At 42.0% G+C, this 15000-nt stretch overlaps 1 protein-coding gene across 4 annotated transcripts in view; it reads right to left on the reverse strand.

Annotated features, from left to right (window-relative positions):
* Positions 1–6810: 6810 nt before the first annotated feature.
* Positions 6811–15000, reverse strand: part of Cmss1 (cms1 ribosomal small subunit homolog) — a 305250-nt gene continuing 297060 nt past the window's right edge. For all 4 annotated transcript variants that reach the window (XM_060370586.1, XM_021651524.2, XM_060370584.1 and 1 more), the window contains 4 exons: positions 12381–12441; positions 11873–11960; positions 8494–8582; positions 6811–7084 (listed from right to left, as the gene is read on the reverse strand). In XM_060370586.1, coding sequence (XP_060226569.1) covers positions 7001–7084; positions 8494–8582; positions 11873–11960; positions 12381–12441 — 322 coding nt within the window. In that variant the 3' untranslated portion in view covers positions 6811–7000. The remainder of the gene's footprint in view (positions 7085–8493; positions 8583–11872; positions 11961–12380; positions 12442–15000) is intronic.

The following is a 15000-nucleotide window of genomic DNA, read 5'->3' on the forward strand; positions in this document are numbered from 1 at the left end:
AGACATTTAGAACATTCATACAGTAACATCACACAAAGCTAATGGTACATGAAGAATTACATGAAGTCACGAAGTCAAGTTTGCTTTCAGATCTTGTTCTCTCTGCAGACCTGCTATCTGCAGGAAGCACAACCCTCTGGGGCAGTGCTAGGTGCATTTTATTTGGAAGCCTGCTGTGCTAAGAATGTTCTCCTCAAGGTCTATAAAAACCAATATCTGGTACAGGCCGTTTCAGAGATTTGGTGACTACGTCAAGGCACAAACCTTTTCTGAATATATCTTTAGAAAGTTGTGTAAATCTTTGGTAATTAATACAATCAAAGTTAGGGATATTGGCTTTTCCTCAAATACGGCTATTGTATAACAGGAATATGAAATACGTTGGGAGAATACTCTGAGATTACAACTAGCTTTGTCATTTGTGTTGCTACAGAAAGTCAAAACAAAGAGGGATTTGTAGAAAAATACACTCATGTACTTAATGTACTTAACTTCAGCAGCTTTCTCTCTGTCTCTTGTCTATCTGTCTCTCTTCATATATAAGAAAGACACAGGCAGAAAATGTAGGTTACTTTTCCTTTTGGGCCTGGAGAGATAGTTTAGTATTTAAAGGACCCAAGTTTGATTTCCAGCACCCTATAGGGTGGTTCACAACTGTCTGTAATTCTAGTCTCAGAGGATCTGATGCCTACTTCTGCCCTCCTTGGGCACTGCATACATGTGGCACACATATTTATTCACGCAAAATACTCATACACATAAAATAAAAGTCTCTCTTAAGCTCTATGAAATCTACTCATTAGAGGTTGGTGAAGCATTATTAGATATTCAGCCTTGCAATACAGCATTGGCTCTGGTTTTCTCCATTGGTTGCTAATAACTTATAATTATTTCCTTAAAAAACTGCCAGAGGATATAGAAGCAGACAGAGAAGCATGTGTATGGGTGTGAAAGAAGGCAATGAAAAAAAAATGTACCTGATTTAAAAGAATATCAGGTGAATGCAAATACACACAGTAGGAGGTTTCCAGTTCAGAATCAATCTTTATACTTGCAAAACAAGCGAACAAAAAGCAAATTACCCATGGGAGGTTTTTGGCCCGACCGGCAAGTTGTGAGGAGACTGGTTGCGGCTGTCCCTCTCCCACACAGCGTTGTGTGAGATGTCAGCATGTACACTTGCAGTCAGCATGTGCTAGTTGTTTTGTTAAGTAAGCATGGCTAAGGGCTTGGGCTTGAAGAGTAGCAATAGAGTACGAGATTAGATTATGTGTGTAAAACTGTCTCCCAAAACATCTGGCATGTTTGTGACTTATACGTTTCTGCTCCAATGTTGGAACAGATAATGTCCAATAAAAGGGTTATTTCTATAACAAGCCACCAAGAGCAGTATCTCTTAGTCTTCTTATAAAGCAAGATTACAAACTAAAAAGTTTCCCAGGCAGTGTCTTAATCATGGCTCTACAGGTATTCACATCCACAGATACATAAACATATAGTATAAGGAATTGTCTCACACAATTGTAGAGGCTAGGTCCAAAATCTGCAGAGTCCAGCCAGTGTCCCGGTTGAATTCTGAAGACCAAGAGACTGGCATAGTCCTAGGGAGAGCCAGTTTTTCAGTTAGAATTCTGTTACTGGGGGAAGTGGAGGTGGCCAGCCTTCAGTTCTGTTCAGGCCTTGAAATGAAGAGATGGGTCCCACTGACAGAACAAAGGGTAACCTGCTTTAATTAAGTCCAATGAGTCAAATGTTAGCATCATCACAGACAACCTCACAGAATAATGCCTCACCAACTCTCTGGTACCCTGTGATTCGGCCATGTTGACACAGTATAAAACACGTCATGATAGGCAGTAAGTGTGAACACTTCTGGGGCAATATTCTTAAGAGAGATAACCCGATATACGTTTTATATCCACCTATCAAATTCACTTTTTTCTAAACTTTTGATTTTTTTTCACATTTTAAATTTTGTTTTATTTATTTATTAATTTATTACAATTTATTAACTTTGTATACCCTTGCAGTCCCTTCCCTCTTCTCTTCCCAGTTCCAACCACCCTACCTCTTCCCCCAATGCATTTTTCCTAGTCCCCTGATAGGAGAGGACCTCCTCCCCTTCTATCTGACCCTAGCTTATCAGGTTTCATCAAGGCTGACTGCATCATCTTCCTCTGTGGCCTGGCAAGGCTGTACCCTCTAGGGGGAGGTGATCAAAGAACCAGCCACTAAGTTCATGTCAGAGACAGCCTCTGTTCCCCTTATTAGGAACCTACTTGGAAACTAAGTAGGCCTATAGGCTTCCTTTGAACAGGGGGTCTAGGTCCTCTCCATGCATGGTCCTTGGCTGGAGTATCAGTCTCAGAAAAGGTCGCTGGGTCCAGATCTCTTGGTTCTGTTGCTCTCCTTGTGGAGCTCCTGTCCTCTCCAGCTCTTACTATCTCTCCTTCTCTCCTAAGATTCCCTGCCCTCTGCCCAAAGTTTGGCTGTGAGTCTCAGTATCTCCTTCAATACCCTGGTGGGTAGAGTCTTTCAGAGGTTCTCTATGGAAGGCTCCTGTCCCATTCCTTGTCTTCTCCTACTTCTGATGTCTATCCTCTTTGCCCTTCTGAATGAGGATTAAATCTCTTCCCTAGGGTCCTCCTTGCTGTTTAGCTTCTTTAGGACTATAGATTTTAGTCATATCATATTATTTTGATCATATTCTTAAGTTCCCTCAACTCCTTCTCCCCATCCTACCCATTCAATCTCATTCTCTCAAACAAAACAAAACAAAAACTGGTTTGAACTTAAGTCTTGCACATGCTATCACAGGCTCTGTGAGTTCGTCTGCTTTCCACCCCTGTTGTGTCTAGAAGATGCTGCCTCCTTGGAGTTGTCCACCACCTCTGGTCTTTCTGGGTCCTCTTCCCCATAACTAGATCCTTGAGCTTCGAAGGGAGGAGTTGATGTCTCACTCAGCACTGAGTGCTCCAAAGTCTCTCACTGTCTGCACGGTGTCCATCTGTGGGTCTCTGTGTTACCTACCGTCTACTGCAGAAAGAATCTTCTCTGCTGAGGGTCAAGTGAGGCACTGGTCTATGGGTACAGCTGTATGTTATTAGGAGTCATTTTATTCCTATGTTCCTTTAGAAGAGTAACAGTAGTAGGTTTCTGCTAGGACCTGAGTTCTAGCTCATAGAGTGGGTCTCAAATGCAGTTCTAAATAATACAACTTACACGTCATATGCTTTGCTCCTTAATAAACAAATCCTCTACTACACCACTGACAACTGGGAATCTGTTGTGGCACAGCATACTTAGCTGCGTCCCTGACTTCTACCTGCTAAGGGTCAGGCACAGCTCCCACTGAAGGCCGATAGCAAGTAGCCTCTTGCCCCATTGTTGCGCAGCTCAAACATAATTTAAGCACTGCAAACATTCCCTAAGGGGGAAAATTGACTGTCTAAGAAACATCATTCCGACTGACACCTATGTGCTAGTAGTGTCGGTATCACCAGAAAAACTGGAGATTTTCATTTTTCTTTTCTTTCTTGCTATGCTCCCCTCCCCCGCCCTTTTGGATTTTTTTTTTTTTTTTTTTTTTTCTGAGACAGAGTTTCTTTGGTGGTATTGGCTGCCCTGGAACTCTCTTGGTAAAGCAGGTTGTCCAAGAACCTCACAGAGATGGCCTGCCTCTACCTCCAGAGTGCTGAGATCAAAGATGTGCACCACCACATCTGGCTCAAGGGATTTTCTTTTAAAAACCCTTGTCTTTATTTTTCTGTAACCATGGTGTGATATTCTGGTCTGCACACTATTTAAAAGGGGCTGTGAACACGTCTCCTCACTGAAGACAGAGAACCAATGGCAGTCCAAATGATTCTGACGCAGTGTACTTTATTGAATCGATGAGCTTATTGGGCTTGCAGGAGGATGGGGTCACTGACACCCCAAACCGTCACACTGCTTAAATCTCATCCTGGCAGGGATGACAAAGCTGTCACAGCTGCACAGGTGGCATCCACTTTTCAGGAAATGGTCTACCTGCTATATGTCTTAGTAACTCCGAAAACTGCATGTGCTTGGGGCAGAATTACATACAGGTGGGAACTGGGAACAGAAAGGAGTGGCTGGAATTGTACAGGAAGGTCTAATGACTCTCTAAGTTCATGGACAGTCAGCACAGGTGTTCTGGCAATGTCTGAAGGACTTCACAGTACTCTCTAGCCAATAGCTAATTGTCTTTTTACATTACCTGCAGAGATGCAAACATAGTAAGTACGGCTATGATTATGTGTGCAGGGTGGGCACTCACTGTTCACAATGGTCTTAGTTTTAAGGGCAAATGAGAGTGGATTGTTCTGAAACTTGGCACACTTAGTCTGCAATGTCTTCATATGAAATGCCTCGTCTATATTTTTCTACATTATCTAAGACATGCCACTTGACACAGAGTTACACGTCTGGATTAGGAAGGTATGTAATCTATTTTGCTTACTATTGGCTAAGAAAAATCTCACTTGTCGGCATTAAAAGAGTGGGGTTGGGTTTGGCCATAACATAATTTCATAGTTTGAATTTCCATTTCTATAGCAGCTCTCCTTTCTCTTTTCATCATTGGGCTCCAATCAGGATCTTTGAAGATGGCCAGCACTCCTGTCTTCTGAGCGCTTGTGTGGCCGCTTGCAGCCAGAGGAATGCACAGGCAGTGCTCTCTAGGGCGCAGGAGTGTGCGGGTTTGCTGGATTGTGTTTGCAACCTCTTTAACTTGAATAATTAGAACATGAAATTTATCAGCGATAGCATCCGCTTCCCTTATTATTTTTATTTTTATGTTTGCTGTATGCTTGTTTCCAAAAGGACAGCTTGAATTCCCGAAAGAAACCAAAGTCCTAAACTTGACTTCCATTTTTTACTACTTGAACTGTGCGTGTTCTTGGGGAGATTGTCTATAAAATACGAATAAGAACTGGACATAGTGGTACGTGCTTCAATTCCAGCATGTGGGGAGTAGATCTCTGTGAGGTTTTGAGGTCAGTCTGGTTTATATAGTGGGTTCCGGGACAGCCAAGGGATACACAGTGAGAGCTCATCTCAAAATAACAGAAAATGGATTAAAAGTGTGAATATTACTTTTCTTTTAGTACTGTTTCAGTGATGAAGCAGGCTATAAACACAGGTTGCACACACAGTGCTTGACACAGTGGATTATCAACCAACATGGTAAGAGTGACAAAAATTTGAGCAGTAGCCATGCATGGTGGCCCGGGCCTTTAATCTTAGCACTAACTTAGCAGAGTCTGGGGGATCTCTGAGTTTGAGACCAGCCTAATCTACAGAGGAGTCCCAGGACAGCCAGGGCTACACAGAGAAACCTTCACTCAAAAACAAAACACAACAAAACAAAAGAAATTGAACAACAAAGTAAAAACAGTAATGTACTATAATGCTAAAATTCATGTGTCCTCATTGGTGTAGAAAATAACTAAACAGGGAACTAAGAAAAAGGAAAGTTCTATTTCATGAGGATTCCAATAGAGAGCAAAAGATGAAAGAATAGAAAAGTTACTACAGTAATGATTACTGTAATAATAAATCCATGGCTGCTAAAAATGACCGGTGGCTTGAAAAAGATACCTGCATATCTTTAAAGTAACTCTTCCAAGACAGATATTGACCTTGAGGGGAAAATGGCACATACTTCTACCATGGAGGGAGGGGGCAGATTCCAGCTTTACCTGGTGTGCAAGGCTATCACTGCTACTAGGACACAGTAATATTATGCACCCCCTGATACGACACAGTGGACATACCACCACTGCGGTCTGACCAAACCCTACAAAACCTCAAGTTATGATATAGTCAAATCAGAATTCAAGATAGTGTACAAAAGGAATGATAACACTTATTATGTCACATCACGGGAGAAGCGGAGAATGAGACGTTGTCATCGTAAGGAAGAAAAGCAGGTGCATCATGATCCTCCCCTGGGTCCTGGGCTACACAGAAGCCATCCGAGGAAAAACCTGTGAAGTCAAGAGTGACGGCTACAGTTTGTGTAAGTGTGCTGATGTTGGCGTGTCAGTCTTGGTATACCTGTGCATTGTGTAAATGAGATGGTAACGTTGGCAGAACCTGGGGAAGGGGACGTGGGAATCATCTACATTGTTTTTGCAAAAATTGTGCACATTGAAAATTATTTCAAATTAAAAGGTCAAAACATGTAAATGAATAGGACTGCTGTACTTATATCTGCCTGAACCAGGTATATTTGCTCTTCCTGGTTTTGTTGGCCACGTTGTGTGCTGAGACTATGTTTCCCATGAGGGAATAGAGAAGGGTCATAGAGATGTGAATAAAAGAATGTAAGTAACAAGAAGCTGTACTTCTGGCTTAGTTTTCAGCTAGGACAAAGACCCAACAGACTTCCCTCTCAGCTGAGCTGCTGACCAGGACTGTGAGCACAGTAGCTCACTTTAATTTGTCTAACCTGACCAATCAGAAATGAGGGAAAGGGGACTCATCCCAGGCCAGTGAGAGCATTTAAGACCTGGAGCCTTCTCCTGGTGGTGATAGTGAGGATTCTGGTGTCCATAACCCCTATGGGAAGTCTATTTCTGAGCTACAGCCCCAGCCGTCAGGCATCAGTTTACCAACCTGCTCCCTGAGCACTGTCTCACAGTCTCCTTGACAGTTTTGTGAGATGGCATTCCTACTTTGCAGCCCACAAGACTGAAGCTCAGAGAGGGAAGTGGCTCAGGTTCTCAACTGCTGTTTCCTGTTTCCCGCACGGTCAAAGGAGAGGAGAAAGAAAGACTCCGTCTGTTCAACAAGATGACACACACAGGCAGAGCTTTATTGTTTGAGGGTATGAGCCAAAGGACAGGTCCACGGCCGTCGAGAGTCCCTGTGCATCTTCAGTGATCCTCCGGGTGATGCAGGTAACGCAATTACGTCACAGTGGCTTGTGAGCACTTGGAATATATTGGCGCTGGATTCTTCCTCAGGACCAGGCTTAGAAAAGACCCAGCTTCAAGGAGTCTGACTTGCATAGGCTGAACACTCCCATATCTAGAAGCTCAAAAACCTCCTTTCTTATCTAAATGCGAGAAGAGAACAAAACAGAAAGGGTATGATTAAACAAAAATAGTCCTGGTGGAAGCAGGCAACACCCGGTGTCCCGCGTGTTTATACAGCTGAAGTGACCAGAACCAGAGAGGGCAAAAGGCCTATCCAGAAGGCTGAATCCATGCTGGATTCAGAGCTGAAGTCACGTAAGTAAAGGAAGAGAGAGGTATTGTGTAACATCAGTTTCCTTAAAGTGTCTTTATGTTTGCATCTGTGCAAAAGAAAACGCTATACAAATGTTCAAGGACTCCCAAGTGTGCTTTTTGGAATCCAGGTTTCACACAAAGATCCAGTATAGGTCTGACTGCCTTGTGATAACTGTTAACGACACGGACATAACGGAAATATCTATGATGACAAATTTTTGACACTGTTACAGTGGACTACTCAAACTTGATATAAAAGAAGCTATCAAATCTGGCCTCATGTGTCTGACAGCTAACTAGTTTTTTTTTTTCAAAGATTATTCATGGAGGCAGAGTACACCCCATTGTGTGTGCGTGCACATGTGGGTCATACATAGGAAACTAAGTCAATGTTTTTTTAAGTTGAATTGATGCCAAATATAACTCACCAATCAATCATAATGAACTTTGTTCAGTCTGGGGAGGCAGTTGTATGTGGTAAATTAACCCACAGCATGTTTTAAAACCATAATCCCAAGCCTTTTGGGCAGTTACTGCCATGCTTTAGTCCCAGTAGGTGACTGACAGGCTTGCCTTATTCATTATTATATAACCCCCCTCACACACGTATCAAATTAGATTGAAAAATTGTTCCATAATAACATGGTGGGTGGCAAAATAAAGATTTCTACATTATGAGGGCAGTGAGCTATTTTTCATAAATACACAGCGAGCTGTGCTGTGCCCACAAAGGCATTCAGTCATTCAGTCTGAATCTGAGGAGACGCGCAAACCCTCCACACAAAACGAAAGCGTCTTTGTAGATTTTGTAAGGAGGTTTTGTGGGGAAGTGGAGAAGCCAGCAATGATGTACCCTCTCTTCCCCCTCTTTGGCCAAATATGTCTATATAAGAAGGAATGGCAAGGATGACTGTGTCTGTGATGAGAGGTGCAGGAAAAGGGCAAGCCGTCCAGATCATCTGGCTTCTTTGAAGTACAGATGTCCTAGTGGGGCAGGAGCCATGGTCATTTAGTGAGCAACCAAGCTGATTCTATATTACACATGGAAAGGATATAGTTATGTGTAAGCGGATGAGATGGCTCTAGAGTAGTTACCTCAGCGTTAAAGACAGAAATTATTTCCAAAGCGAGAATGTGCTGGCTCCCCATGTCAAAGACTTTATTACTGTGTTTGAACTCCAAGTTCAAATTGGGAAAAAAAAAAGATTAAAGACAACTGATGATTACACAGTACCTCGGGAATGTCCATCATTCTCCTTAGCTTCTGATCTCTCCAGTTCCAGTCAAAAACCAGAAACTTTAAGGGGTTCAAATTAAGGCCATCTGAAAGACACAGTGAGAGTCCGGGTAGTAAAGGCCTCACGACGTAAGCTTATTAAAATGGTTTTCATCCTCCTCCCGAATGCCTCACTTGCTGTCCTCTCCCCCAGCCATGAACCTCCCCATGCTGACGCTTGCCTGATGGGAAACACATGCGGCAGCGTTATCACGGCTTCTGAGGACAGAGAAGCCACTCCGGTTAAGCCCTCAGTTGCTCAGCCCTCCATTCCTGAAGGACAGAGGCTGGGGTCTCCCTCTGACCCCTGGGATTGGAGAAGCTGTTTCCTGTGGCCTTCAGAGGAGATGAAAGCAGCAGAGGCTGCCTGACTCTGAGGCAGTGGGGAGAAGGATGAGGTTGGGCTACCTTTTGATGGGGCTGGTAAATCATGTAAGGATCGCACCCGCTCTGCTGCCTGCATGACCTAGGATTATTGCACAGGAAGACTGGAGGAGACCCAGGGAGTGTTTGGTCCCTAGGTTCTAAGAGGCAGGCACAAATTCAGCTCTTGCTATTGTTCTAAGGTCTTGCATGCTGTGCCTGGAAACAGTCCCGGAAGCCTCTCCACTGGCAGCCATTCCCCACACACTTTCCCTGTTCAGAAGAGACTTTTCATGTCTCTTACAATTATAATACCTTTTACTTAAACAGTTTCACTGGAATTACGATGGAACATTGAGAAAAGATAACGAGTTGATAATCCTCCTTTAAAAGAGACTCAGTGTTGGAGAAAGCAAACAGGGAAGCTCCCTCTTAAATGGAACCACCTTTACCCACAGCTTTATCCGCATTGACTAAATAGCTTTTCTTCTGTGATGTCCCAGTTAAAACACTGCCAGAAGCTTAAAGCTACTTGCATCAATGATCACTGTTTTATGCGTAATTAAAAAACTGAATGAAATCCAAGTATTGTATGCTAAAAGTATTGCAGACAAACCACATGCTACATAGATATTACAAATGAGAAGTAAATACATTTCCTGAGAAGTCCTCATAAGGTGTGTTTATATATATATATATATGGCACATATATTTTATTTATAATATAAAGCCTCTCATATGTATATACATACATGTGAGAGGTTATAAGATTTCTGCTTCATAAAAAATATACTTGTGTAGAAACAAGACTGAAAGGTAGTATATTTATTGTAATTAACAAGAACTTATCTCTAAAGTTTTATTGGCATTTTCATGCACATTTTGTTATCCATGTCTTTATTTTTTAAGATTACATTTATTTAGCGTATGCGTATGTGCTGTGTGAGGGTCTGGATGCTACGGTGAGAGTGTGAAGGGTAGAGGAAACGTTGAGGAGTCAGTCCTTCCTCCCACCTTATTGGTCCAGGCATCAAGTTCAGGAGCTCAGGCTGGTGGCAGGCACCTTTCCTCACTTGGCTATCTCAGCCACCTCCTCTGTATCTCCATGCATTTCTCACAGCCTCAAAGTCAGAAAAGCTACTTAATTGCTAAATTAAAACACCATTATCCTGAAGATAGTTTTACAGATCCCAGTATCATGGGATCTCTTTTCTTATCTGGAAACTCTGCTTACATACTGAACACATAAGAATCATGTAAATCATAGTCAGTAGTATAAAATGAGTTATGGGACACCGTTCTAGCTTTGACAGAACCTCAGTTCCCAGGATGGGGCTATTTTATAAACACCTTACATGTTCCTAACACTATGGCTAACTATTTAAAAATATCTATTCAATCAGATTCAGAAGTAAACGCTTTCATTAATATCACATAAAAAGTCAACAGCTCCTTAACACTATTTTTCTGTAAGAAACCTCATATTCCCTCTCTGCTTCTATTTTAATTCTAAAAAGGGCCTTGTTTCTACGTGGTGGGGGAACTGGCCACATAGAAAAAGTCATGGTCCTGGGGGCGGTGAGCTGCATCTTTAACTGAGAGCTGTATGGGATGGGGGGACCAACCAGAGACTTTCTTCCTGGCCTCTCCTGACGCCCCAAATCATGTCCCTTAGAAGGCCCAGGCTTGGTATCTAACACCTGCTTCCTAATTCCAATGCTTTCCCATGTGCACAAGACAAATACCCAGTTTCAAGGAACCCCTTGAGGGGAAAAGGCTCTGAAACTAAGAAGATCTGGCCTAAGACCTTGGGAGGTGTCACTCATCTTTCCTGAGGCTCTGTTTTCTCTCAGTAAGGATGCTCGCTCATAAGCATACTGTAGGTACTAGTCAGATAGCATACACAAAGGCTGTCTAGTATAATACCAATTACCAGAAGGAATTTAAAAAATGCCTGTTTCTGGTCCCTAACGGAGACCTCCAGGTCCTAATTCCTAGCCTTTTGAACAGAAGGTGCAATCAGTGAGTTTAACTAGCTGTTCATTACTGCCATCTGGGGAGGATGCCAAGAGTTTTAGATGTTGCTGAAGGTGTTACTTTGACATATTCAAAATAATTCAGGAATAGATCTATACAGAAGATGAAGTCACATTACTATACCAAGTCATCGAAAATGAAGAATGAAATCGATAAATGCGAACCAGCCTCTAGGATCAGGTGTAACCTGCAGGTTAAGGGATGAAGACCCTAAGATAGAGGTAGCCCAAGAGCTTAGTGAGACTTTGACTCAAAATATAAAGAAAAAAGAGTGCTAGTGACACAGCTTTGCCTAGCATGTGTAAGGCCCTAGATTCAATCTTCAGCAACCCTAAAACAGTCCCCAAACCTAAAGGTCTGGCAAGAACAGGTAACAGGATGACCATCAGGCTTGAGAAATTTGGCAAACTCTTAAAGCCCACCAGGATTTCTGGAATCCTTACTGTGCAAAGCACTAGAAAGCAATGTACTTCTGGGGAATATTCTGTAATGTCCCACCCCTTTCTTCACGCATGCCCTTCCCCAAGTCCACTGATAGGGGAGGTCCTCCTCTCCTTCCTTTTGATCTTAGTCTATCAGATCTCATCAGGAGTGGCTGCATTGTCATCTGTGGCCTGGTAAGGCTGCTCCCCCCCTCGGGGGGGGGGTGATCAAAGAGGCCAATCAGATTATGTCAGAGGCAGTCCCTCTTCCCAGTACTATGTAACCCACTTGGGCACTAAACTGCATGGGCTACATCTGTGCAGGGGTTCTAGGTTATCTCCATGCATGGTACTTGGTTGGAGTATGAGTCTCTGGGAAGACCCCTGTGTTCAAATTTCTGGTTCTGTTGCTCCTGTTTCTCTTTTTGTACCTCAAATGTGCTTCCTAGGATTCACATGGGGGCAAGGTAACATGGCTAGCTAGTAACAGAAGTCTCACCATCCTCATTTCATACCTTGTTTAACAAGTTCTTTGATTCTCCCTGGAGTCCCCACACCCAGGTGTACCACACGCTTCTCCAGCAGCTTTACCTGCTCCTGGACCTTTCCGAGATGGACGAGAAGAAGGAAACAACAGAAACATTAAGCCACTTTAGAGCATTTTATCTCTATGTAAAGAAAACAAAAAACAAACAGGGCCACTCCTGTCTGAGACCAACTTTCAAAGAAGAGATTTTTTTTTTTAAAGAAAACTGGTCAATGCCCAAGAAATTGGGAATCTACCCTCAGGGTCTGCTCAGGAATGGAGCATGGCAGAGCATGACTGCAGTGGTCCAAAGCAGCCACGTAGCCGCATGAAATACAGAGGAAACCAAAATAGCTGTTAGATCTGTCATTATCAGGAATGGATGAAAGAAAACGATTTCTAGGACAATTAGAAGAGGTCAGATGGAAAGCCTGAAGTCTTGGGATGCCATTACGGACCACTTACATCTCTGATCAGAACTGCAGGCCCTTGCTTACCTTTATGTGTTTTGCAAATAATTTCATGACTTTGGCATCTCCTCTGAATGCTGTCAGAGACCTAATAAAAGGAATATATTAATTAATCAATGCATTTAGTAGATTATGTCAATTTACTCATTTAAGAACTCACTGAAAATCATAGTTTATCATCTAAAAGGCTGTTCTAAATGTGTACATTTATGTTTCTATCTAGACCCAAAAAGATGGTTAGGCAAGCCTATATCTGAATTGAAATTGGAGGGGGCTTTCAGGCTCATTGATATGTGTGTGAAATCACTCAAGAGGCTGAAGCAGGGGGATTGTGGTGAGATGGAACTCAGTCTAGACAACAGAGCAAGACACGATCTCAAAAAAGATAAAAGAATCATAAACAGGGGAAGCCTTTTGCTTAGGTACATGTGTGGGTGCTTCTAAGTCAAACCCAAGTTCAGCCTACTTTGGCTTCTTTGATGATACAAACACGTGTGTCTTTAGTTTTCTAAACAGAATTTCTGTGTTTTGGGTGTATGGTAGAGAATTTCCCATGTATTTTTGCTTAATATGTCTAAAAAAAAAAAAAAACAAACTGGTACAAGAAGAAATCTTAGAGCAGTAAGTCAGCCTGCTATCTGGGGGTGTTGAGGTGGCCAGACAGAGAACGGCAGGGCTTTATGGAAAGAGGTCAATGAGCACCAGCTCCAGCTGGCTTCATCAGATTTTCGGATGTTTACTGTTCTTTTTGTTTTCATTTTGACCACCTTGGTTCATGTGGTGTATTTCTATATGTCACCTAAATTTCTGTTTTGAGTTAGAGTGGATAGAGTGAACAAATAAATTTTAAGTTAAGATTTAAAGTTATACTTTAGAGGAGGATACTACTTTCCTTGACATGTCATTATATTTTGAGGAATATTATTGACCAGGAGAAACATATTGATATGCAAGATAATAAAACATGTGATCCAGTTTGTATTGCAAGTATGTTCTTGGTTACACATAGGCATTCTCCATTGCAAGGTTAACAAGGAAAATAATAGGAATTATGACGGCCAAGAGACCAGAAGTCCTTATGATAGAATTATTAAACATTGGTCTTTGTGACTAGGCTTCCGTGGGCCTGTTCTGACCACACTTTGCAATTCATTAAACCTTGAAATGGATCATAATAGATGTTGGAACAGTTGGTAAATGAAGTGTGACAGCACGGTGCTTTTATGCCCTTTAGAAATGAATTTATATACAGTAAAAGCTCAAGTCAACATGACAACTTGTTTTTAAGAGGTCACATGCAGGCCATCTTCTTTGCCATTAGCACCTCAGTTTGCAGCAGGTTCTGTTGTAGTCTCAAAAGGACTACAACAGAAAAGTCAGTGTGAAATGCTCTGATTTCAGGGCCAACAAATACAGATGGCTACCCAGGTAAACCAGAGCACTGAAGATCAATTAGGCTTGGAACAGATGTACTTGAAAGGAACATTTTGCTTTAGTGGAGGGTGTAGGATATGGTTTAATGTGTGTGCTGAGGAGGAGAAAGCAGAGTTTGAAGGACCAGTGAAGTTTAACAACTACTTTTTTAAAACCATGATTCGATTAGTTCATCTAGAAAAACAGATGTTAAATCGCCATGGAGTCCGTACACTCGCACCTTCGGGTACTTGACAAAGCTCCTGTTTCAAGACACAGGCTTCCTTTGTTTTGTCTCCCGTTAAAGCCTGGTTGCCAGACAGAGCTTGTTCCTGTAAATGCCATGCTACTCAAGCTGAGTGTTACACAGATCCCGTGGAAGGTTTTTTTTTTTTTTTTTTGTTTATTCTACTAGAATTCAGCAAATGGAAATGCCTGTGAAAGCACTTAATAGAGCACCAACTTACCTTTAGTATAGATTTTTTTTTCCCTTTAAATTTTTGGTCTGTTTGGAATTTATCTTGGTAGAAGGGGTGAGATATGAATCCAACTTTATTTTTCCAGATGGCTAATCAGCTGTTCAACAGTTGTTGAATAATCCGGCTTCCTCCACTGATTCACTATTTGTTATCTTTTCTGTATGCTGTTTTCATATGCACTTGGGTCTGTTTCTTCCCTTTCAGTTCTGGTCCACTGATCCCATGTGCCTGGCCTGAATGTGACAGCCTCAAATGCTCTGAACTGCTGAGACTCTACAATGCAGGTACTGGCAGCCTAGAAGACACAGGCCTCTTCAAAGTGCTCCTTTATAACCTTCTGTCAGTCATTTTTAGTTGTATGTTTTTGTAAAAGTTTAAAATCAGTTTTGCTAGTTAAACAAAACAATTTTTTTTTTGTAGTTTTACTTGGAATGTCTGAAATTTGTAGATGATCCTAAGTAAAACAGGCATATCCAACAACGTGGAATCTTCCCTCTCAAGAGCATGGTACCCAGTTGAATTTGTTTAAGAGCTTTTCCATGCTGTTTTCTTAATATAGGGTTAGCAAGTTTAGTCTCTGGTATTCTGCCTTCCCTTGTTTCTATTTTGAGTCAGAGCATTTCATTTGTTTACTGTTTTTTTTTTCTTTTTTTTTTTTTTTGCTAGTGTGGTCTTACTGCTTTTCCCCTTGCCCTGCACAATCTACCTCTCCATACAGCAGCATGAGTGTGCATTTACAATGACTCAGAGCACTC

The sequence above is a fragment of the Meriones unguiculatus genome, chromosome 17, assembly GCF_030254825.1.
Source record: "Meriones unguiculatus strain TT.TT164.6M chromosome 17, Bangor_MerUng_6.1, whole genome shotgun sequence".
In the NCBI taxonomy this organism is placed as follows: domain Eukaryota; kingdom Metazoa; phylum Chordata; class Mammalia; order Rodentia; family Muridae; genus Meriones; species Meriones unguiculatus.